The sequence below is a fragment of the Platalea leucorodia genome, assembly GCF_965183815.1.
Source record: "Platalea leucorodia genome assembly, chromosome: 4".
Taxonomy (NCBI): Eukaryota; Metazoa; Chordata; class Aves; order Pelecaniformes; family Threskiornithidae; genus Platalea; species Platalea leucorodia.
In genome coordinates, this window is record NC_138826.1 from 74051380 (window position 1) to 74076234 (window position 24855).

Consider the following 24855-nt stretch of genomic DNA (forward strand, 5'->3'; position numbering starts at 1 on the left):
ACATTTATTGTCTCTCACAAGACAAAATGAAGGTTCCCCTGCCGATGAAAAGCCATCAAGGTGGTCGTAAAGGGGACAGGGCGCAAAATTCCAGTGTACAGTATACGCAACAAATTACCTCCCTGACTACCCTGGAAGAAAGATGATTGACCAATCTCACTGCAACTAAGAAACAGGATTATAAAATATTTACAGAAAAGAACAGTACAGAAAATAAAAACTGGACAACCATATGTGTATGAAATGCTGCTAACACTTTTCTGGCTCCTTAAAAACCTGTTCCACTACCCTCAGCAGAGCATTCAGGATGTGCAAGGATTCAGGCAGAGCATAGTCACCCCCCACTCCCACACCATTCCTCCCCAGAGTACCATTATCTTCCTCCAAGGAAGGGGGAGGACTCAAGGAAAGCAGCATCACCCTCTTGACTGTAATTTCCTTCCACCAAGTGGACATGCTAGCTCTGAAAGGAGGTCCCCAGCCACACCTCATCTGCAGCAGTCTCTATTCAGAGCATACTGGCAAGTTAACCTGTGGGTAGGGAACTATTCCCTGTCATGCAAGCCCTTTTGCTGCTTGCAGGAGGACCCTTCCTTCTCCTCCCTCCGCGGTGGTCTGGTCTGTATTGAGGGGCAGGAAAGCTAGCTAGGGCTATGACAGGTCACAGGAGACCTTCCATTTCTTTCATGAAGGCTTCATACACATCATCCTTTGTCTGTACAGAGATAGGGGCAGATGATCCAGCCTTAGGGGCAGCTTTGGTTAATGGGAGAGCAGGCTCATCATCCTGTTTTCTCTGGGAGGCAGCAGAAGCCCCTTTATTCTCCCGGCGCACTCGCAATGCAGTGGGCACAAAGCGAGTGATCTCTGCCTTGGGGTTAGTGATCTGTGGCTTGGCACTGATAGTGGCCGTAGCTTTCTTCTCAATGGTGGCCGCACTGGTGTCATCCGCCTTGGGGCGCTGAATCAAGCTGGGTGGGGCACTCAGTACCCCGGGATTTGGAATGGGAGCTGGTGGGAAGAGCCCAGGTGGGGCAGGTCCTAATGGAGGCACCAGAGGTGGCCGTAACATGCCTGGGCGAGGAGGAGGGATACCTGTAAGAAGAAAAGAAAGCATGAGCTGAGTCCACACCTGGGAGTCTTAAAATCTTGGGTCAGAAAGGTGCATAGGCTCAGAAAGCCAAGAAAAAAAAAAAAAAAAGTTTTCAACCCTGCATCAAATGCTGGGTTGAAAATGCTGCTGCTCCTCAGACTTTGAAAGCTACAGGAGCCTGTGTATTGCTCCCTTTCAAATTTTAAAGTTTTAATCTGAAAATAAAGTTTCTTGATGATCCATCCCACTGGAACTTCAGAGTCATCAGAAATGTCTGACCAGGCAGAAAAAAAAATATCTGTATCTCCAACTCATTAAGTGGAGCACCATTATAGCACCCAAGGTTTATTCAGAAACACTCCAGCAGAAGTTTAAACTCTGAAATTCCCTTTTTGAGAACAGATTTCTTGCTACCAGACTACACACAACAGTATGGAATTACTTGTTACTACACAGAAAAAGATACAGCACAATGCAGCCACACAGACAGGAACAAAGGCAAACTGGTAACCGTTTATACTTCCTGGCTTGGTGACCACAGTGAAAACTGGGAAAACAAAGCAGGGAGAGACTTGGCGCTGAAGCAAACAGAACACATTACCTGGTGGGGCAGGAGGGGGCAGACGAGGAGGGGGCCCACGTGGAGGAGGACCTGGGGGCAGACCTGGCGGGGGACCTGGGGGAGGGCCAGGTGGTCGCCCAGGTGGAGGGCCGGGTGGCAGAAGTCGAGGTAAAGGCCCACGTAATCCTGGTAAGCCAGGAGGTCTCAGGAACGGAGGAGCTCCTGAAAGCATGCATACAAAAGAGAAACTTAGTTCATGGCTGAGAAAAAAAAAAACAAACAAACAAAACACAACACCAAAAAAAAACCCAAACTATCCCATCAGCTAATAGTAAAGATCTTCAACAGTAACTTGAAAGCTATTCTAACACAAGCCAGCAGCCAGATTAAATAGATCTTGTAAAAATATAAAAAAAAAAAAAAAAAAAAAAAAAAAAAAAAAGGCAGCAGTTGTAGAGTTAAAGTTTCTCCACAATAGTCAACTATAAGTATCCTCCCACTTGGTAAAAGGGCTTCTCCCCATGTAATGAAGCAATAGCTGAGAACAGCTACTGAGCTGAGGTTGTCCGAATTTAAAACAACTAAAAGTGAAAGAATTTTCACTCTGGCATTTGATTGCCCGTCTGGCCTGAAAAGAAGTACTTTTGCTCTATTGAAAGCAACTGTTCTGAGGTTTGAGGTTCCCCCTCTAGGAGGTATCAGAAATGGAACAGCGATGAAGACACTGCAAAGAGAACTTTGCCTGCCTGACACTCCCCTTCCCCCCAGAAAATCATGTTGTTAATATGCCCATATAGAAAAAAAATACATTAAAACCGTAGTATATAGTGCTCCTCACTATAGTCCAACTATTGATCTTTGCAATTTAAGAACAAGCAACAGATTTACACACTTTTTAATTACTAAACGACCTGTTACTATTATCCAGTTCAGCTATATGGCAACCCCACCGACTCACAGAAAATAAACTAGTCTTTCTCCAGATCAAAGAAACTCAAGTGTTTGCCCTCCAAAAAAACCAACCTCATACACTACAAAAAACCGGCACTGATTGGCCTCATTGCTAACAGTCTCTAGGCAGTCCAATATTGATATGAATTCAAATTTAGTACTTACTTCATCTAAGGATAGTTATCTTCCCTTACAAGACTGAAATACATTCAGGTGGTAGAATAGCAGAAGCCTTCACACTGTAGCTTTTATAAAAAAAACAACACCAAAACCTGTAACTAGGTAGTGGCTCTCAAACCTCTTTAATCTTGCCTCACTCGGGGTGGAGCGTGGGGGGAACAACACAAGGAAAAAAGAAAAAACACTGGAGAGGCATGTGGCACCAGACCTCTCTCTTCATACTCCAACACTGGCTCCAATGCTGCCTGTCAGTGTTAGTGCTAACAAATGAGCCAGTGCCCATCAGGCTGACTACAGCTACAGCAGCCTGATGCCTCAAAGGCACGGTACAGCAACAACAGACTGCAGCTACAGCAGCCTGATGCCTCAAAAGCACGGTACAGCAACAACAGACTGACCCCAGAAGAGATCACACAGGTCTCAGTAATTATCACACTGGGCTCCTGTACCTCACCTGCAACACATTCTGCAGCTTCAAAACTCCCAAACTGATACACTGTCTGTAGTACCAAGAGCCTGCATCCTTCAAATCCTAGTAAATCAAGTATTCACCTGGTGGAGGGCCAGGAGGAAGGCCGGTGGGCGGTCCTGGGGGCCTCAGTGGAGGGGCCGGAGGTGGTCCTAGTGGAGGTGGCCCAGGCATAGGAGGTGCCTGTATCTGAGTTGGAGGAACAGGCTGCGGAGGCGGTTGCTGCTGTTGTGTCTGGGAGGTTGCAGTAGATGACCCAGTCTCTGCAAGAGCTTCCTCAGTGAGTTGTTGCTGCTGCTGTTGCTGTGATGTCTCTTCAGACTCCGAGTCCTCTTCCTCTTCCTCCTCTTCTTCTGAATATTCCTCCACTTCTCTCCCTTCTTCTGGAATTTCCTGACCTGGAAATGGAGACATACTTACAAAAAACAGTCCACAGGTAATATCTTTGTGAACATCACAGAGAAACTTAAGCACACAAAATAAAAAAGAAAGATAAACTTCACTTCAAAGGAAAGAAAACTGACCACATTTAATTATTAAACAGGAAAAAAAAAAAAAAAAAAGAAATCACAGTTCTAGATAGCTCTGCCACCAAGAGCTATGAGTACCTGTGGGAGCTAAAACTTCTACCACCAAACCCAAACTATTTTATCTGTGGTCTGGCGGGGTGGGGGGTGTATACAAGGAAGGGAGAAGGAACATGGAATAATCTCCTATGATCATTCGAATAATTCAAAAAAGAAGTGGAGGGAAGGGGTCGGGGGGAGGGAGAGAAACTTTTTTTTTTTTTTTAAATGAAAATAGAACAGATTTTATTTAGACCTCAGACTAAGCATAATCCCCATGTCCAAGAAACTCTTGCACCTCTAAAAGACACTGGGGTGTCTTTCTAAAACAAACTAAAAACAAGTCTTCACTATATGGGTTAACTTATTTCTATAGAAGGATATTTTTAGGGAGTATTAATCCTTACAGGTTACAGGCTGAGCCCATAGACAATCTCACCTTTTCTTTTTCACTAAGAGGTTCATATTTCATTTCAGCAATTGTTTAAAAGTTAAGCAAGATAACATTTAGAAGAAAAAAATCCCAGTACATCAAGAAACCCCCATAAGTTGCTACTATAACTTCAACTCTCCTATGCAAAATACACACATTACTACACTAAAAATAGTTTAAAACAAAAGCAACCAACCACAGCTTATACTCTTAGCAGACCTTACAGTATGACAGTACAATATTTACTCTATAAAATAAAAACTGTGCAAACAAAGTAAACTTACCAGAGAAACTTTAACTGGAAGCCTAACAGCATATCTCCACCTCACTCACCTGCCATTCGTAACATCATGGCCTGGAGTGGAGTCAGTTCTTTCATGTTCTTTTTCTTTTTTCGTGATTTCCCAGGCATGTCTGCAAACCGTACGCTATGACCTGGGGAAAGCAAAGCACGGGCAAGGATGGCGGGAGGTCAGAAAATAATAAAAATCAGATAGATTTAAGTCTTCTACCTGGTATGGATAATGTATTGTTCTAACATAATGATGTTCCTTACGTAAGAGTTAACATTGGTGTTACTGATTACCTGAAGTTTTGCCAACCTAGTATGTCTACCAATCGGTCTCTCCCAAGCAATCAAGAAAAAAATATTATCCAAAAGCAGTAGTAGCATGAAATTTAATTGTCTTAGAAGTACTGTTCAAGTCACCGAAGAGTGAATATATTTTACACTGAGGCTTAACTTTTCTAGAGAACCCTGACAATTCAATGCTTCAGGTGAAAAATGGCTTGCGGCCTTACTAAGTTAACTGTTAAGAAAACAGGTCCATCTGAAAAGATGCTTCACTTTCAGATATTTTCCTTCTGATCCGTTTACTAATAAAAATTCCTCAGCTGGAATTTAGGTGGGTTAGAACAGAGTTAGCTGGCTAAACGAATTACTCTCCTCCCCCAGTCAGGAAAACAGACACAAACTCTGTTAAGTAGTGTTTTTCTTTTGGGAAGGAAAAAAAAAAATATCAAACCCCAATCTGTAACTTCCCACCATACCTGATTTCTTTTCTTCACCACCTTCTCTCTCCTTGTCATTATCACGATGCAGGAAGTCCTCGCCTTCACTGTCTGCATCTGACCTATCACTGTCACTATCATCACTACTTTCATCATGCTTGTCTTGATCCATATCCTCAGGATAACCTTCATCTTCACTGGTACTGGACATATCATCATCATGCCCTCGCTGTCCTGCAGGAAGCAAAGTATTAGGAAGTGCGTAAACTCCAAATATACTGGTGTGAAAGACAGAATATTTTGTATGTCTATAGTTAGAAAAATCCACCTAGCAGCAGCATGGACATATTTCCAACCCTCTACTGTTTAGCACATATTCTTAAAGAATATTTTGGAGAGTTTAATTATAAGATTTCCAATTAACCAGCTGGCTAATTTGCACAGCAAACAAGTGAAGGCAGCTCCTACCTACAACTCATTAGTTCATTTCTATTCAGCAGTCACCCACCACTGAAATACTTTGATGCTTTCTGGTATGCAGTAAAGCTGATCTACTTATTCACAAAAGTTTCTAGGGATGATAACTGTGTGAAAAGGAGGACCTAGGTTCCCCTAGCAAATGCATACCCAGGGTCAGTTGGGGTTTTTATTATTGTTGTTTTGGTTTGGGGTTTTTTGTTTGTTTTGAAAAAGGAAGACTTCTCTGAGAATGGTTGGGGTTTTTTTAAGGGATAATATGTACAATGTTTCAGCACTGTTAAGACTACATGGGAAAATATCCAACCTGTGAAACCTAACAAAAAAAAAAAAAGTATCTTTAAGTTGTCATTAGAAGTTTCAACGTTTAAAAATATAGCTGATAACAAAATTGCAGGTATTATGAAATATACCAGAATCACCTCAGAGGTGCAATCACTTAAGAAGAGAGGCCTTCAAGTAGTATTAACACCCATATTGCCCAGAGAATACCTTGTTCACAGCAGTACTACCCATAGCAAAATAGAGAGGTCAAGGAAAACCCCAGACAGTAATAGGAAAGTCCTTACCTGCTTCAGAACTGTAAGCAATCTCCTCTTCTCGCCTTCGAGGAGCCATCTCCAAGGTGAAACCCACTTTACGGCCGTACATCTGTAAGACTTGAGGTGGGGGTGGCCCTGGAGGAGGTCCAGGGGGCTTCCTGCCTGGAGGTAAACGTGGAACGCCAAGCCCAGGAGGAGGAAGTACAGAAATGGACCGAACTGGTGGTCTGGAAATAAGAAAGGAAATGAGAAATGTAGGAACACAAACAAACGAAAGCAAACACGCACTTAATAGAATTCTTTAGCCTTCTCTCATCATTGCTTACACAGCTTCTAAAAAGAAACATGAACATTTATAAAGCATAATTTGTCCCTATGAGTTTACATCATACAAACACATGACTGCTGAAGATCAGACAAAAGCAAGCTTCACAGAAGGCAACTGAAAACTGAAAAAAAGCAAGGATTGAATCCCACCACGGAAGCCGAATGAAGCAACCAGAAAGTTGGTGGAAACAGAAGGTTATTTAGAAAGAAATAGAACTAGTACTAGAATGAGAAACCTGATAAACAAGTAAACTAGGAGCTTAAACTGAATATACTAGCAAGACAATTGAACACATATATGGCAATTTAAGGGGCACTTATGTTCCTTAATATAAAGGGCACCTATTTTTACTGATATGCAGAAAGACAAATGCTAGAAGATAGTGTATTACCCAAAGCAATTTAAACAAAAATCTTAATAGTAAGGGAAGATTAAAGGGCTCTGGTCAAAAGAAAGTACAATTCACTTGCACAGAACTCCTGATTTCTGCTAGTCAATATTACCTCTGCTTCTACCCCTAACTCCTCCCCAGTAACAAGTGCTCCTTTTTTACTTCCCCTCCAAGTTCCTTTTTCTGCTTACCCATAGGCTGATGTCTTCTTGAGGATAGAAGGTGGTTGGGCCCCTGGAAGGGGAATGTCCTGTATGAGGATGTTGGAAGGAGCATGCGGCATATCTGGTAAGGGGATACTTTCCACTTCAACATGCTGAGCATTCTGGGGGGGGGGAAAGAAAAAAAAAAAAAAGAAAAAAAGAAAAAAAAGGAGGTAATGGGTTACTCCCACAGAAGCTACTGCACAACCTCATGACCTTTCAGAGTACAGAACATGCAGGACCTGCCATCACTTGCCAAAGGTGTCTGTTCTTAGGGCATGTTATCTTGCAGCAGTCCATGAAAGACATTTGGGAAAAAGTCAACAGTAAAAGCTTTCAACATACAGAAAAGCACACGCAGTGCACCTGTGAAAGGCTTCAGTCAAAATCTCAGTTAAAATCCAGTCAGGTTTCCATCTCCCTTTAGACCTTCAGCCCCCAAAAGGATGAGGCTGCAGACAAGTATGCCTCTTTTCTGAGTATCCAGAAGGCACAAATCACAGGCTGCTGCATATTCCAAAGAAAGAAAAAAAGAAAAAAAAAATTTTACAGCTACTTGCACTTGGGCAACATTATGTTCTCCAATATGGTAGGGAAGAATGTAAAAGAAAACTCTTTAAAGGAACGCCAAAAGATTCTCATTATTTCCAGCAACAGATTTAGCAGAAATTCATGGAAATATCAACTGCACACTCACAGGCTCGCTCACTCTTTGATACAGAAAACAAATTCTGATATTGTTGATTGCAACATAAATTTCTCTTTCCCCTGTAATTTCTTGTTGAATGAAATCAATACATCAGAGATAAATACAGACTTGACAACCCCCATGATGTCCTCACTGAAATGCCATAACCAGAGATACTATGCCAATTTATATAAGTACTTAATATGGGCCACATAACATATACACTGGTCTCTTATGAAGTTCCCTTCCTTCATAACCGTCACACCTAACGAGCAGACAAATAGTATATGCTACCACAGTTACAAGCCTGAAATATAATAAGCATTACCTTCACAGCATCAAAATACTGGCTGAGTTGTGATCTCTTCTGCTCATACTCCACTTCCAATTTGCGCAGTTCTTTATAGATGTCAGGATTCTCCTTCTCGTAGAGCCGCAAGATGCGCTCGAAAGTCTCACGGAGTTTTTTGCGTTTATCCTTTAGCACTTTTTCATTAAGTTGTGGCTGCTGTACTGGGTTAAACTCTAATTCAAGAGAGCAAAAAACAACCCAAAAATTCAATAGTTACTCTACTGCACAACTGTGATGAATGAAACAACTTCAAAGCAAACAACTTCCAATCCCTACTTTCGGGAAGTCTTCAGCCTTATAACAATCCCTTCCTTCAACTCTAAGTTACTATCACACACACTACTCATTGTATTTATCAGCCATCTCCTTGAAAAAAAAAGTAATCTTTGATGGCACCACATCACCTCAAATCATAATCAATCCCCAATTATGCAGAGAATCTCCCCTTCTAACAAGAAAGGAAAAAGTTTACTCTATTTTAGTCTCCCAGTCATCTCTTAAAATTATGTTATAAGTCTACATAAACCACTGCCTAAGTCCAACACCTGGTACCTCTCACTCACCCATCTCATCCAATTTTTCCATGTCCCGGATAATCTGCTTTGGATCTTTCATCTTCAGTACAGCTGCTCGTACCATCATCCGTTGCTTTTTGTTCTAAAAAAAATCATAGATCAAGCAGATCAGAAAAGTGTCATAGGAGAAAGAGAGAGAGACATTTGTACCAAATACTCCTCTCTCAATATTCCCAGCCTGCAAAAAAAAAAAAACAAAAAAAAAACCACGTGCCTCAAATACCCTGCAAATATTAACCATGTCACAAATCGGCAGCAAAGGTAATTAAAACTTCTGAGAATTTTAATTCCACTATCTTGATATTTACAAATGCTTCTATAATTCATTCACTCCAATTAAGACACATACAATCAACAAGATAACTAACTGAAAAAAGGTATAGAGTAAAACATGCCAAAAATTATGTGCTTCTTGGGTGGTTTATTTGTTGTTTGTTGGGGTTTTTTTTGGGGGGGTGGGGGGGTGTGGTTTTTTTGTTGGTTGTGTTTTGGGTTTTTGTGTGTGTGTGTTGTTTTTTTTTTTTTTAATTCCCAAGTCCTTACAATAACGTTTCAAAAAGCTGTAATTATCACAAGTTAAAAAATAGTAGATGATGAGATATGGTCACTCAAAACAAGATTTCTGCCTATGTTTTCTTAAAACTGCTTGTTTGGACGGTATCTTCCAAAGTCAATCTCAGGATATCAACCAAAACATCTGTAGTCTATTCATCGGCCACGGCGCATTACAATCACAAACATTATACATAGTACAGAGAACACCAAATACACATTTCTGATCTCTTTATTTACCTTCTTTAGCTCCCTTTTCCGAGCTTCCTTCCCTAGAGAGGGAGAAAGAGAAAATAACAACTTGAAAAAGATTACCAAATCCATGAAGAACCTTTCCTTCATCAAGATTAGTGCTCTTTCTCAACAGTTCACTTATTTTACAGAGACTAACTTTTAAACACATCCTCCCAGTGAGAGAGAAATACAGCATGAAATAGATTTCAAAAGAAAGGAAAGAAAAGGAGATAAAGCAGTCTTTGTGTCTCCAGAAGCAGGGGTGTTTCTATACAGTAAAGAACAATAGGCAGCAAAAGTCATACTGATGTGTGCAGTCATGAAAGGATTGCTGCCCAGAAGCTGAAATAGAGCCAACAACAGACAAGTCACTTTAAAAATATGTAGGCTTTGAACGCACATCGGAAATAAAGCATATTCACCACGGAAGTCTGAATTTTCTTTATCTGCTTAGCATTGATAACATCTGGCATGTTACCAAAGGGAAAAACACAGTTAGACGACTCCCTCATCTAACCAGACCACTTGCAAAATTTGACATGTTCCTCAAATTCTAGCCTCAGACAAAATAACAACATCCCAAGCAGCAGCTTGCAGTTTAGCCAACAGCTAAGTACAAAGACCCTTGAACGGTGATAACTACAGTAAAAACCAAGAGGTAAATACTGTAGAGAAGCAACAGCATGCAAGCAAGCAGCCTTCTCAAGAAGTTTTTACACCAGCCAAAACTGAGAGAGTATTTTTCAAGTTAGGGAAACTCAGTCCTGGTTCACAAGTGAGGATCTTATCTTCAGAGAAAGCCTTTTATCTGCTTCCTTAGGACTCCCCCAATTCCCATCTGCTTAGCTTTTAGGGATACTTACGGGCTTGATCCGTGGGATTCATAAACTTCCCACTCTTGGTGGATGATGTAGATCTCCGCCCCATCTTGGCTTTCTTCCTTCTGCCTCAAAAAAAAATTTAAGAGGGAGAGACCTGCAAAAGATGACATGGTTTCAGGTCCTGCGCACCAGTAGCTTGAGTATGTTTATCTCTCCTCTCTATATCAGCACATTGCTCCCTCAAAAACCTCAAATACTTGTGAGGTCCTCAAATGCTACTACAAGCACAGACATCCACATCAAAATCACCCTACTTTAACTAAGTATTACTATTTAATTAAGTACCTACTTACTACTACTTTATTAAGTACCTACTTTAAACTAATCAACCAGATCATTATTCACTCCAAGACTCAAACCAAGAAGCTTCTTGCTTACACTATAGAGTGCACAGGGGATGCAGAAACACACATTCTGTTTTTCTAAGAGCATATCAGAGTCCTTCTAGGTTTTCATTTACCCTCATAAAAGCTCTTCAATTTTTACCTTTCCATTCCTCTCTATTTCAAATGTTTCCCACAAATTTCCTCCTTTTCTCAGTGTTTTAAGCTGCCAATGATTTCTCTTCCCAGCACCCACTTTATCCACCAGCAAGTGTTCCGCACACACATCTGTATCTTCTCCCCACAGACCACTGCTATACCACTGCCCTTATGCTCTTTACCTCCATCAGTATTATTTCAAGCTATGTTATGATGACCAAAGAAGAAAAGGTTATCGTGGAAAGAATTATTTCCTGTCCTTAGACATTTCTTCAACTTACAGATGACTGCATAAGTGTCCAAACTACAGCCAGGGATGTTGTCTCTTTCACAGCTGTAATCTCCCCCCACCTCCACCCCTACTTCCCTGCCAAAACACCACTGGGAAAAAAGAAAAAAACAAACAAACAAACAAAAAAAAACCCCAAAACACCAAAACCCACAACACACAACAGATTTCACCCCAAAATCTAAAACACCGTCTGAAATTTGGAAGTTGATGGGATGCAGCTTTCTAGTCACCATACTGCATCCAAACAGATCGCAACCAAAGTGAAAGCATTCACAAGTTCAGTCCAAAGTTCTCTGCTGCCTCACTGCAGTCGCCATATGCATCCTTTCTCCCTCCCTCCCTCATTACAGAAGATGCCACTTCCAAACCACTAAATGATGTGCCTCCCCTTGCCCCCTAAAAAGAAATTTAAGCATAGTGCCTCATTTAGTGTTTCAAGGCCTCACAGAAGGGGCTCCTAGCAAGCTCCAAGAACTGACCACATTCAATGCACTGACTAGTAAAAATCTACAGAGCTCTGCTCATGGCTCATACTACCAGGTTATGCTCACAGTTGGCCTGCTGTTTGCAAGAGCACCCCATGATTTCTGATCACCGATAACATACTTCCTACTTACAAGATCGCACTGATTTTTTTTTGCAAGACACTACCATTTCTTTAGGTGAGAAGCTCACCGAACAGAGGTAGGAGTTACACCTGCACCCTGCATTTCCCAGATTTCTAACATTTAAAGGGTAAAAGGAAGGAGAATAAACTTCTGAAACCTCGATCCCAAATCCTTTTAGGACACAAAGCAGAGAGCCTCAACGCAACAAGTTAACAGCCGATGAGGGAAAAAAAAACAACCACTCAATTTATGATTTTTTTGGCCACTGAGGAACGAGGCAGAAAGTCTCCCATGAGGCACACGAAAGCCTGCCCTCCTCCGCCGACGGAGGGAGGAAGAGAAGGCGGTAGCGCAAACCGCCGCCTCCTCGCTTCTCCTTCTCCTCCCAGCCCAGCCCCGTCCCGTCCTGCTCCTCTCACCCCTCCGCCCGGCCGGGGCGGCCCGGCGCCCTCCCGCTGCAGCGGCCTCTATAGCCCCCGCGCTCCTTGCCGCCGCGGCCCCACCGCCATCTTGAACCGGGACCGAGTGGCGCGCCGCCGTAAAGCGCGACTGCCGCGCCGCGCGGAACCGCACTCCGGAAGTGGGGACTTTAGCGCGCCAATCTCCACCTCTATGATTCCGCTGCTCTTTTCTCCCCCACGCGGAGGCTCCTCTATGGTTGGGCCGGCGGGGGAGCCGGGGGTGGGGCCGGGAGGTGGGGATCACGTGAGCGGCGTGGGTCGTTGGGCGCGGCCGTTGCGCCCGGCCCCTCCGGCGGCGGGGCGGGAACGGGGCGGGAGCGGAGCAGGGGAGGGCGGCTCTGTCCCGGCCCCGGCGGCTTCTGGGGCGCGGGAAGACGCAGTTAGGGAGGGGTATGGGGAGAGAAGGCGCTTTTGGAGCGGGGGAGTGCTACGCCGGTATGGCCGGTGCGGGAAATACGCTGGGACAGAAGAGAAGCCCCGTGAACGTGGTCACTGCGGGCACTCTTCCCCCACGCTCTCTTGGGGAGATGCTACAAAATGCCTCCCTGTCCTGGGTCAAAGTAGAACTGAGGGGCCTGTGAGAAGCCTCTCTCTGTGGGGAATAAAGGCAAAGCACTGAGGGAGCAGGAGTTCCTGGTAGACCCGGATGTTACCTGCATTTCTTGTTGGGTTTGGCCTGCAGGCAGCACTGCTCCCCTGTGAGCGGGGCTGGCACCCCTCTAGTAGGCTCAGGTGCCAGCTGCCGTTTCAGGGGACTACTGGAGAAGAGTGACTGGACAACGTTCATCAGGCAACTCAGGCTGTACAAAGAGAGCAGGAGAGCTAGTTTGTTTGCTAGGAGAAGCTACGCTGTTACTTGGCTTTCCCTGCGGCTCCTCCTGCGGTAAACTGGTGATCAGCTTTGCAGAGGCTGGTGAACGCTTGACAGGAACTGTTCTGCCTCGTTGCCCAAAGTGCCTCTCCCAGCAAAAGTCACGTGAAAAAACGGGATAAAGATACTTGAAACATCTCCTTGGATACCAGTGGCATCACTGCGAATAAGGAGGGGGCAAGCAATAAAGTATGGGTGCAGGCTTAAAGAATTAACGTGCTGGGGGGGAGGTGTAGGAAGGGAGTTTTTCTGTGCAGAGATGCACCTGGGAGCAGAGGTGGTCTGATCTCCGAGCAGGATTTGTAGACCCCCTGCTCTGGGTGAACGTGCCACGCAACACCATGTTGTTACAGTTTTTCAAATAACGGAGGCTTAGCTGGCAAACGTGGAAGTTTATGAAGGATCATGGCAGGGTGGGTAAAAGTAAGACTATAAGCTGCGCATCGCATTAACACCAAGAGTAGTCTCAAACTGCACAAAATCCAAGTTAGCAGGTGGCCAGCCCAGGAGCATCCTCAGAGCCAGGGCTTCAGGAGCTCTCAGCACCTCGGGAGTCTTGCTCGCCGTGCGCACAGCAGAGTCGTCCCCACCTTGCACCTCTTTGGCCTGTTCTTTTGTTTTGTTCTTGTTACCAGAAAGAATTTGCTGCAGGGCAGATTTTGGTCGCAACCACCCAGTGTTTCTACACAGGTTTGAAAGCAGCTTAGACTCGTTTTGACTGGTTTACAGTTTCTTTTCTTCTTGGGGCTGTTCTTATTTGGAACATGCATATTATACAGTTTTAATTCTTAATCCTTTGTCCAGAACAACTGACAGAGCGAAGGGAGAATGCCCAAGGGGGCGTGATGGGAACGCTGTGGCCGTGCACATCCCTGTCATGTACCGTGTCACTGGAGAGAGGGACAGCTGAGGCTTTGAAGATGGGCCGCTCCTCACAGGGCTTGGGGTCTTCTGTCGTGACAACACTGGGCTCCGTGGGGACAGCGGTACTGCTACAGCCCAAACTGCTTTCTCCTAGCAGCATCTGCTGACTTGGAGGACAAAAGTTGTCTCACATTTTTCACTTGGTACTTCTGTCGTGCCAAGGGGCAGCTCCAGGGAGTCCAGAGGAGAAGCATCAGCAGACTGGTTAACCCCAGACTGGTTATGACATCTTTGGAGGACCAAGTGTAAGACGGGTCAGAGGGCTAGACAGAGCAGGAATTATTTCTTATTTTGCGGGACAGAGTTTCAGTTACCAAGCAGAAACAGAGAGCTAAGCTGTTTCTGCGCCACCGGGTGCGCTCCCTTGCATCTAGCCGGTTAAACGCACGCTGCGCTCAGTTCGAACTAAGTACATAACTGTCGGTAATGCAAGTAAATCCCATTGATTTTTTTATTGCTAATGTTGGGAGAAAGAGTTTAGGAAGATCCCAAGTTGATCAGCAGGTTTTTTACCTCAAAACCACCTTGTTATGGCTGAATGTTGCCATACCCCTCTATGAGGTCATGGCTGGCTCTCCTAGCTGGCTCGGGATGCTGGCTCGGCCTTTGTGACCTCACGGCCTCCTACCTCATAAGCAGAGGAACAGGCTGCCGCCCGCCAGCCTCCATCATCTCTAACATCTTCCAACATCTCATGGGCATGAGGACACCTGCCACACCTGCTGTTGCAGGCAAGCCAGCTTTCCTTTAAGCCCACCAGGAACAAGGATCTATCAAGAGGTGATTAGAAATTGTATGTCTTTATGCTTCTCATTGCGTATCTCACTTCTCCTGACACTGCTTAGAACTTGCTTTCAAGAAAATGTGGACAAACTGCCTGAAAAGTACAACAGATTTGTTTTTATTTGACTCCGCTATTCTTGTACAGCAGTGATTGGCAGTCTTGCAAAGATACATACCGAGCTGGTGGGTTTTATTCCTAAATTAGAGTGTACATTTGCACATAGAAAGTCAGCAGGAGCCAGGAACTCCTGTCTCTCCAACACTCAAATATTGCTGCTCTGCTGGTTGACAGTCTCTTGCCTCTAAACAAGTACCTCTAAACTGCATCCCACTTGTGTCAGGAAACGGGAGATGTCACATCTTGGAGAAACGATGCTTCAGGTCACCATGTCACCCACCACAGTACCTCGTGTGAGGCAAGGCAGTGCTTTTTTGCCTCCTCTGAATTGCCACTCCTGAGCCGCATCTCCCAGTCGGCGGCTTGTGCTGGTCCCAGTTTAGCAGTCCCTGGCCTGAACTCTGGGCTTACTCCCTGACGGCTGGCATTTGCTTGAGAGCCAGCAGCTGCATTGCCATCTAGTGGCTTTTGAACACAAAAGCAAAGAGGAATCAGAAAAGATGTTTAAAAGGGGGAACGGGGAGGGGACACACAAACAAAAAACCACCAAAACCCAGAATGAAAGGGTTATGAAGCCAATGGAGAGCTTCCCTGTTGTAATCTCACCCATCTCTTTACTTTCACAGGCATGATCTAGTTATTAATATAATCATCTAATATTGCTAATAATGCATATTAATAAAAAAGTAAGAAGTCAAGTATGCTTGTAGTATGGGGGAAGCTGGTACTAAAAAAAGGAACTTATACACAATCCTATTAGATTAGTCTACCATGGATATAAAAAAGAATTTATAAATTGCATCTATAATGAAGATTTTAATATTTTTTCATGATTTGGTTTAAAATTGGTTTTTCAGACAGAACAAAAAAAACCAAACCAAGTACAGGAAAGAGAGGTCTTACAATATGCAGGTACATTTTTTATTAATTCTTAAATTACCTTTTCTTTTTTCAAAGATCAAAGCAAAAAAAGCAAACCACAGCAAATCAGAGCAAGAGACTGCAAATCATGTTCTTGCTTCCAGCTTTTTTTTTTTTTTTTTTTTAATCTGAAAAATAAAGACATTTGGTAGCATATTGTGAAATTCAGAATCTGAGCATGCCCTTGGCAGTCCAACATTGGTAGGACTGTAAAGCACTTGAAAATAAATTTAGTGCACTAATAGGGCTGTAATCCTACAGACACTTGTACATGTGTATAACCTCATTTCAATCAACAGAGCAGCAACTGTGCACAGAAATATTTACCTGTGGGTTGGCAGGAGCGGGGCATTACTGAGCATAAGAGGTTATTCACAGCCAGGCGTGCCTGGAACACTACAGCTGGTTTCTCTCCATTGTGGGGCAAGGTTGTGTGTGTTTGACTGCAGACCCATGCTTCTCTTACCTGCTAATCTATGGGGGCTAGAGTTTATTTAAAGAAGATCTCTGGCTGGCTCCTTAGGCAGGGATGGGACAGGAAATAGCAGTTAAATATGCTTCAGCTAGCCCGTGTAAGCAGCTCAATGAACAGGGAATTCAGCCTATCAATCAGATTTAGCACTAATCCACACTAAGAGTTTAGCAACTACAGCTGTCCTGGTGAGCCTTCCAGATGATGACATGGACTGGCTTGCTGAAATTGTTTTCTCCCATCATGTTGTCATCTTTGATACAGAAATACAGTAAGAGAAAAATCACGCCTTCTCACCACTACTGCTCCAGCAGTGAATATTATTGTCACTAGTACCAATTACAGTTCAAGGTCATCTGCAATGCATTCCAGAAAATAGCTGAAGGAAAAGTGCGAAGTATTTGAAGCGTTGCCTCCCAGAAGCACCTATAAGCCGGTTCCCTATTAATATATTTCAGTGCCAATTCCCTGATCTGTCACATCTCTTGCTCTGCTGCCACTAATAAGAAAAAAAGCCATCAGTAGTTCATTTACCATAATGAATCAAAAAGGTTTCTGCAGGCGTAGCTGCTGTGGCCGCTGTCACAGCAGGAGGGAGAACTCCGACTTCATTCACTGGACCTGCTGTCTCACCAAAGAAGTCACTTCACGTATGGCACACTGGTACTTTTCTGAGGCTGCTTTAAACTCAGCCAGGTGCTTCTCGTAGCTTCTCACAGCTGCCAGAAGCTGATTCCTCTCCATGGCTCCCAGGATGGCATGGAGGATCATTTCAATGCCGAGCCCAAGAATGGTGATGCTGATTGCCCCAAGAACAGATGCCCCAATCTGCGCAAGGAGACTGATGAGTTTGCTCACAGTGAGAGTTATAAGATTGGAGCCAAGAAGTTTGACGGCTACCATCCCAGCTGTTGAAGTCGCTTCTCCAAGAACAATGGAAAAAACTTTATGAGCTATGGCAATTTTCTCCAACTCAGGCTCTTTGATGTCATACAGCTTCTGGTACAGCACAGGCTCTAGCTTTTCCTTCATGTCACTATCAATCTTCTGTACCTGGTGCTGAATCTCACTCATGGCTTGAATCATAATGTCACAGTTTTCCTTGACAGTGCTGCTCTCTCTCATCTGAATGTAGGTAATGGTACAGCCCAGGTGCTCATTCAGCACTCCAGCCAGCTCATTTGTTGCATGGAAATTTGTGGACATGCAGTCGAGCAATTCCTGGTGCAGATGGATCAATTCTTGCCTTCTCTTGGGGTTATCTGGGTAAAGGAGGTCACTCAGCGCCATTCTTCAGGAATAGGCTACTTCAAGAGAAAAAAGAAATCTTTTACTCTGTTCAACACCTATAATAACCCTACCCCTTAAAGAGCAGTGAAATGTCCTTTGTCTCTGCCTCACTGGTTCTTTTCATACTCAGGAAGTCAAATCCCAAGCCATAGCTTGTAAATATAGAAACCTTAATTCTTGTTTGGGATCTTTAGCCAAATGATTGGAAAAGGACCTCATGAGACATTGGACATACTCAGAGCAACAGAAATAGCTAACAAATATGTAATCAGAAGATTGGTAAAATGAACATGGGTCATTCTTCACCTTTGAAACTGAAGATGGTAGAAGCTGAACTAATTCTCTAAAAAACAGAACAATCTCATCTAATCAGCAAAATCTAAAATAAGCTGTGGAAAGGAAAGACCTTTTCTAGACACACTTTTGTATCAGCCTATTTTTTTCAGTTAGTGGCATCTGATTTTTAAACACCTATGATGACTGGTGGAGTGGGCCCAGTCTATATCAGCATAAGGGTGTTTTATGCAAGTGTAGCTTATTTCTCCTCACATTTGAGATAAAACGTTACTATCTAAGCACTCCTCTGTGCTTTTACTAATAAACTCACGCTTGGGAATTCATAAAGAGTAGTAAAATTATCTATAATAAACCCACCCTAACCTATATCACCTTACACACATCTCCCACTGTCTTTTCTTCCCTTATCAGGGAAGGCCCTGCTCCCTCATTGTTTATTCACCTCCTTAATGCTGTAATTGATTCCCCATTGCTTTTTCCCTCGTGAACATCAAACAGCTGCAGAGAGCCCGGTGATGTTCAGCATGCCGTGTAAGCACCGCGAGGTGCACCTACTCCAGCAGGATGTCTGTGATGGCAGCTTGCCTTGGAGCAGCATGCACCAGCTGGCAGGGAGAGCCCCGCTTGGGCAGCCACACTCCCTTCGTACCCAGGGTGTCCTGTGTGGACCTAGTATCAGCAGGTGCTCACCAAACTCCTAGGACATGACATCTGGCCCTCCTTTATCACTGTAGAGACCAGAGCACAAAATTTAACTTCTTTGATTCCTCCCTGCCAAAAGCTTGTGCTGAATCCTTATGGTCACCATTCTTCTCTGAGCTGTCCCTGGTTTGCCAGCAAAAGGGCATATTTAATACATTTTTCTTCATTGCCTGCATGTCAGTATATAGAGTCCAAAGTGACTGAGTTACCAGCGATCATGGAGTTACTCCTCATCACTAAGCTTCTGTCATCAACTCTGTGCCACTTCCCTTTAACCCACCACCAGCTGCGAAGTAAAAATGCTTTAGCATGATTTTAACTTAAATGCATATGTCTGTCTTTGCAACAGGGGCAAAATACGAATGAGTAGGATGACTCATTTCTTTGTTGGTACTTCTGCATTCTCGGCCCTCTTATTGCAAATCTGGGCTACTTTTATGCAGTGCTTTGCATTTTTCCAAGATACAGCTCTTCTTGCTGTTCATGCCTACATATCACAGTTATAGCTACAAATAGTTATGTGTAGGGGACTAGCTAGATTTTTCTTTTTAAAAAGATACCTTTGTGTCATTTTGGTCCTTTGTAGTTCTTGCATTATCTGCTAACTGCAAATCATCTGACACTGACCCAGCTGTATTTTACTAAACACACCCTCCCCCACAAGATCACTGTAGAAAACCAGAATGATTTCAACAGTCCCCTAGCCAGCTTTTAGTCTCAGTGTTGAAATACAAGCCAGTCTGAAGAGAATTTTTTCCACAATATTTTGCACAGTACTGTACATTTCTTCCAGCCACTTACCTTGTAGCTCTGTCAAGAGAATAAACTCTTTAACGCATCTTTCTTTTTCTTCAAACTGGAGGGAGCAAAGTACATATACAGTAGAGGTTTGTGATTTTCAGAAAACATAAAGCCATGTCAATACGAGGTATGAATTCATATCAGTCCTGCCTCAGCAATGTTGCTGACTTGCTCTCTGACTCAGTGTGGTATTAGATCCTTTCCACTCCAGTGATGTTTTGTCGAAAGCTCATTTGTTTTTCCTTACTTGTAGAAACAGAGAAGACAAAATGTTCTAAGAGGAATGGAACTTCAGCAAACATTTTACCTACCAGACAGGTGTGGAGGAGACTTTTAGCATCTGTTCTTTACACATGATTATTTCATCTTCCGATAACTGCTCTACATTTTGTCTCTTAATGCTAAAATTACTTCTTACTCTTCACATTAACACTTTTGCTAGTTTTTACATTTGCTTTCTAGAGTTAGGCAGGCCACATACATTTCTATATTTCTGACTATTTCTCCAGCTCCAGGGAGATTTTCTCCAGAAGTTTTTTTAATTAAACATTTAGACTGCCTACCTGATTTTGTCTGAGTGCTCCTGCAATCAGTTGAATGTGTACGGAACAGTGACTTCACCCTCTTTCCCCTCTGTTCCTCTGGTGGTTTCCAGCAGCATGTGATGAGTTAGGGATCCAGAGCCTGGGCTTCAGCTGGGTCCTGTTGCCTGCCTGCTTGTCATTAATTCTATTGTGTGCTGTTTACCCAGGTTCGTTTCATTTTCTTCCTCCTTTCCCCTTCCTTCCAATTTTAACACATTTCAGTTTATTTCATGCTGGTTCCCAATTGTTAGGTCCTCCAAAGGCCACCTGTTCCTGGAGAGAACAGGTACAGCATGAATCCCTCTGCCTACGACAAAGGTACCATCACAGGTACCTACAGCCATGGCTGAAAGGGGATGGTATTACTTGCTGTTGTCAGAGCATAAAACACGTAGGACAGCGCCTTTCATTCGTAGATACAGGATTAGTTTTAGTACTGGGATTTATAAATTTCTATTGTTTATAAGTATAAACAATAAACACTAATGCTTGCAGCTGTTCCTTGAAATAATGAGTTGTTGCCATGAATGGTTTTGTACACCTACGAATTATGGAAGAAAAGTTGAACAGTCCCACACAAATAGAAAAATAGATACCACAGACAGTGAAAACAGGCTTTGTCTGTCTCAGCAAGACAAGCTTGTACTTCTGGCTTCATCTAAGCTAGACATCTTCCATGCTCTGATCCTTAGAAAGATGGACCTGCTGCCCAATGGGCTCTGGTCATGAATGATGCCTCCCCACTAGAGAATGATTGAGTTCTCAGGTGAAAGTAAAAGATCAAGCATAAAATGAGTACTCTGCAATTGCCAGCTTGTTTTCCCCTGAAAGCTGAGCTATTCTATTCAACCCAGAGCCAGAGTACCAAACTCCCCTTGTTTTCAGAGCTGTAGGCATGAGAAGATGAGCTGAGAGAGAACATTAATGGTTTAACTATTCCGCAATGGTCAATTAGTTGTGACTCCTGTTATTAACTGAGAATGCCACGTAGTCCTGAAATACTTTTTCCAATATTGGACTGAATTGAATTCATCAGGCTGGCAACTGCCTCTGTGTCATATTCTGTAGCCTGGAAGCTGCTTTCAGGTCCTCAGGGTTTACAGTGGATGCAAACTCTTCTAGAGTCCCTACTCTATCGTTTGGAACATGACAGAAAATCATTTACACAATAAGCAAGCAGTTTTATTCCTGTTTTACTCCAGGTCTTTAGGGAAGATAATAGCTATTGTTTCAGACCTATTAAGTTTGGGGGAAGGACTTCATCTGCAGTGTCTGTCACCCTTCTTTGCTGCAATTTCCCAGATCCTCTCCTCTGATGCCGTGAGAGTGGAAGAAGAGGTGTGGAGCCCTCGAGCCAGCTCTGGCTGAACAGCAGTGGAGGCTAAAATCAATTTTGCCATTTCACACAATTTCAGATCGCTTTTGCCATGGGAAGGGAAAGGAGGAAGAGGCAGAGGGTTGAGCTGAGCGGTGAGAGAAAAGTCTTTAAAAATATGCAGTGGGATGAGAAGTTGCAACTGCTTGGACACATCTAACTGCACATCTAACCATAGCAGTAGCTGATGAAACATGTCTGCTGCAACCAGTCTGGCTTTCCAGGGCTCTGGCACGAGCAAAAGCAAAACCAGGAGCAGTCCCTCAGCCATGTGCTGTCCCAGGACTGTGCCTGCAGTTGGCCTTGGGAGAACTCTTAGGTGCAAGCAGGACATAACTTCCTTAATAGTCAAAACAGCAGCAAGACGGGAGGCCAAGCAAGGAGAATGTTTTGTGCTTCCACCTATCAAGGGATGCTTGCAACATCTAGCCGCTGTATGAACTGACAGATAATGGGTCACTTCACAGGAGACTGTAGCCTGACAAAACATTGCATTACTCAGCCTTCAATTGCTTTGCCTCTTGAATGTGTATGTCTGATGCATTGGACTTTGCTGTGTCTATTCCCCCATCCCTAGAATACGAGTTTAATTCTGTGTAGACCCACCAGTATATACAAACTGAAGGAATATAGTTCTAAGGATGATGTAAAGTAGATTGTTTGCTAGGACTCCCATAAATTTACCAATAAACACCAAAAGGCAAGAATAATTCACTTACAGCACTTCCATTGCTTTTCAGGTTGCATGTTGAAGGTCAGGGTCATACTTCCTGCAGCCATAAGAGTAACGATACTTGCAGCTGTTTACACCATATTTTGCTGGCCTGCTTGGTAAGACCCCTGCAAAGGCTGACAAAGAGCTTTTTCTGTGTTTTCTTCTACCTGTAATGTCTTGGGGGAGCGCGGGTCAGCTGGCTTGATAATTTGTAATATTGGTTTCAGAAATGTAACATTCTACCTGAAAATATATCCAGTTTTATTCCCCCGTGTCTTCTGGATTTCCTCTGTTTGCTTTTCAGAGTCAGATACCACTGCAGAAATGTTAGCCCGCCTCGGTTTTAAAAGTGATAAAGAAAGGCTGGTCAGGGCCTGCCAGAATCTGTATGATTTAGTGTACATCTATGTCTCTTCAACCAACACAATATTCCGACTCCTCAATGAGCATCTTGGCACCAACTTCCCCATCATGTCAGTAAAAGAAAACTTCAGCATTAAAGAGAATCTGCAGTTCCTGGTCAGTGCTTTGAAAGAGATGCAAGCTACCATGGAAACAAAAGACAAAGATGTACAGGAAAGCATCAGCCACAGTTTGTATGCTAAGATTGCTGGTCCCATCACCTCCTTGCAGGACAAGATCACTGCAGTAAAGGAACTTTATGAGAATTACAAGGGGGTTGTAGAAAGCATCATGGGTGTACTCGTTGCAGTGATGTTGAAACATGACAATTTCCCTGACACAGTAGAGTCTGCTGTTCATCAGTTATTGAGTTCACCTGCCTTATCCCTGCAAGTATCAGAACTTCTCATGGACTATGCTGATATTGTGAAGATGCTGCAAGAAAATGAGACACCAAGTACCACAGAAGGCAGCTCCTCCTCAAGTGGAACGTCACAACAGCTCAGGCTTCGTTCTCTACCCTCCTCCTCTTCACTTCTTTTTTTCCTACAGGCTATCCTTCGAGGACACAGATCCATAAAGAAAGGCCTGAAAATAGCAGCTGACTACTTAGAGGAGGCTTTCAGGGTGCTGAAGCCACCTTGTGAAAGATTCCAGACCTGCGTTAAAATGGTTGAAGCCTGCATCCCAGCAATAATAGATAAGCAGAAACCGGCATAAGTGTGCAGATGTGTCAGAAATCCATCTCGATTCCTGTAATTCTCACATAGGAAAGAGTTTAAGCATGTTTGAACACACATAAAACAGGTCTCTGCCACAGCTGCTTCTAATCTTTTCATTCTTTTTTGAAATCTGGGTTTAGTATCTTTGAACATTTAGGGGTCAAAATCAAGTTCTGACAACTTATTATTTGAAATCACTGGTAAAACAAGAGCAGCAAGAAAGTAACATGAAATATAGATAGAAACCAAGATAACAGTAAAATAGTTGTGTATTAAATCTGGTTTAGCTGCCTGAGCAATCTCAGGATTTCAGGGACAGTAGTTCAGTTTCACAGAACATGTTACTAGGTTTTAGATGATTAGATGACTGCCTCTGCCACTACAGACATGTAAACCTGATACACAAGATGCTGAGCCTCAGACTCCTCCATTTAATCTGCTAAAACCTGAAGACATCCAAATTCTTTAAGTGCCTACATTTCTAGTGCTAATATTTCTCATGTGCCTAAGTTCTGCATTCCTTGCCACAGGATTTCCAATGGAATGGCAGCACCAAGCTTATATGGAGCTGCTCCGAGAGTCAAGCAGTTCACACAGGTGCTTTTGGCTGTTCTTATTTTTGACTAACTAGCTGATCGGCAGCTTATGCAGTCCTCTCATATTCAGATCTCATTTGGATAGCTAACTTGTTGCTTACTGTTTTGGACAGGGGATGGTCAATGCAGAACTCCAGCTTCTTGCCGAGATCAGGAGTGACTGAAAGCTGGGGTGATTTGTGAAATGTGTCAGTGAGTTTGAGTTCAATTATTTGATGACTCCATTGCAAAGTTAAATCACCATGACTAGTCTCCTTGGACCAGTGAGATAACCTCTCTGACTGTAGCCTCAGCCCAGGGCTAGCGTCAGTGAGGTGAGGGACCAGGGGTGAAGAAGCAAGCAAGACGTTGGAAAGGGGAATTGCAGACCGTCAAAGTAGAAAGGCAGGTGAATGAGTTTCAGTCACATCCAACACCCATGAAGACAGCAGTGGGCTCCACAGGCTCTCCTTCATTTCAGCGTGAAATGACCAGCATGTATTCATCAGCCACTAGAGGACTGTTATGAACACAGGATCTGCCTGAGTTTTTCAGAAGAAATGCTAAAGTCCAATATGAAAGCTGAAGACAGGCCTCACAAGTCTCATGATCCTCTGCTGCTAAGTTCATGTCTCAAGGCAGCTTTATGCTTCTGTCCCCCATGTGTGAGATGCAGACAGTCAGCTTGAAATGAGAGCTATGGCTTTGGTGCATGGGGTCATGCAGCAGGGAAAGACCGCTATGCAGCAGCAGCCACAGACTTTACTGTCACCTGGGACCCTGCATTGAAAGGAGATATGCAAAGCTGCACAGTTACCCACTTGACTTTACCACCATGGTGCCTGTCGCATCCTAAAGACAAACTCTCACTAAAAATAAAGGTACTAAGATTTGTAAAGAGTCTAAAGTCCATGTGTGTCTTTCCTGAATGCCTGAGGGAAAGCTACCTACAGTGAAGGGTGTCACTGCCCT

General features: G+C 43.5%; 3 protein-coding genes across 15 annotated transcripts in view; 1 reads left to right on the plus strand and 2 right to left on the minus strand.

Moving 5' to 3' along the window:
• On the minus strand, window positions 1-17041 carry WBP11 (WW domain binding protein 11). 5 transcript variants are annotated; one of them, XM_082310060.1, is made up of 13 exons: window positions 16955-16972; window positions 12985-15492; window positions 10471-10582; window positions 9614-9645; window positions 8810-8903; window positions 8223-8419; window positions 7195-7328; window positions 6312-6511; window positions 5305-5499; window positions 4588-4689; window positions 3339-3653; window positions 1695-1877; window positions 1-1095 (listed from the first exon to the last, which is right to left on the minus strand). In XM_082310060.1, the coding sequence occupies exons 3-13, from the start codon at window positions 10532-10534 to the stop codon at window positions 662-664; spliced, it is 1950 nt and encodes a 649-aa protein (XP_082166186.1). In that variant the 5' UTR covers window positions 10535-10582; window positions 12985-15492; window positions 16955-16972; the 3' UTR covers window positions 1-661. The 5 variants fall into 5 exon arrangements, with proteins under 5 accessions (XP_082166186.1, XP_082166183.1, XP_082166185.1 ...); XM_082310057.1 differs by lacking the exon at window positions 16955-16972 and adding an exon at window positions 15968-16811; XM_082310059.1 differs by lacking the exon at window positions 12985-15492 and having other exon boundaries at window positions 16955-17041.
• The window catches only part of SMCO3 (single-pass membrane protein with coiled-coil domains 3), an 8079-nt gene continuing 173 nt past the window's right edge, over window positions 16950-24855 (minus strand). Inside the window, exons 2-5 of one of the 9 annotated variants that reach the window (XM_082310068.1) lie at window positions 20074-20367; window positions 19511-19565; window positions 18450-18735; window positions 16950-17724 (exon numbers count right to left, since the gene is read on the minus strand). In XM_082310068.1, the coding sequence (XP_082166194.1) occupies window positions 17033-17710 (678 nt within the window). In that variant the 5' untranslated portion in view covers window positions 17711-17724; window positions 18450-18735; window positions 19511-19565; window positions 20074-20367 and the 3' untranslated portion in view covers window positions 16950-17032. The other 8 variants (XM_082310067.1, XM_082310066.1, XM_082310064.1 and 5 more) reach the window with 8 other exon arrangements.
• LOC309589655 (uncharacterized protein C12orf60 homolog) lies at window positions 20364-24774 on the plus strand. Its single transcript, XM_082310063.1, has one exon. The coding sequence runs from the start codon at window positions 22509-22511 to the stop codon at window positions 23304-23306; it is 798 nt and encodes a 265-aa protein (XP_082166189.1). The 5' UTR covers window positions 20364-22508; the 3' UTR covers window positions 23307-24774.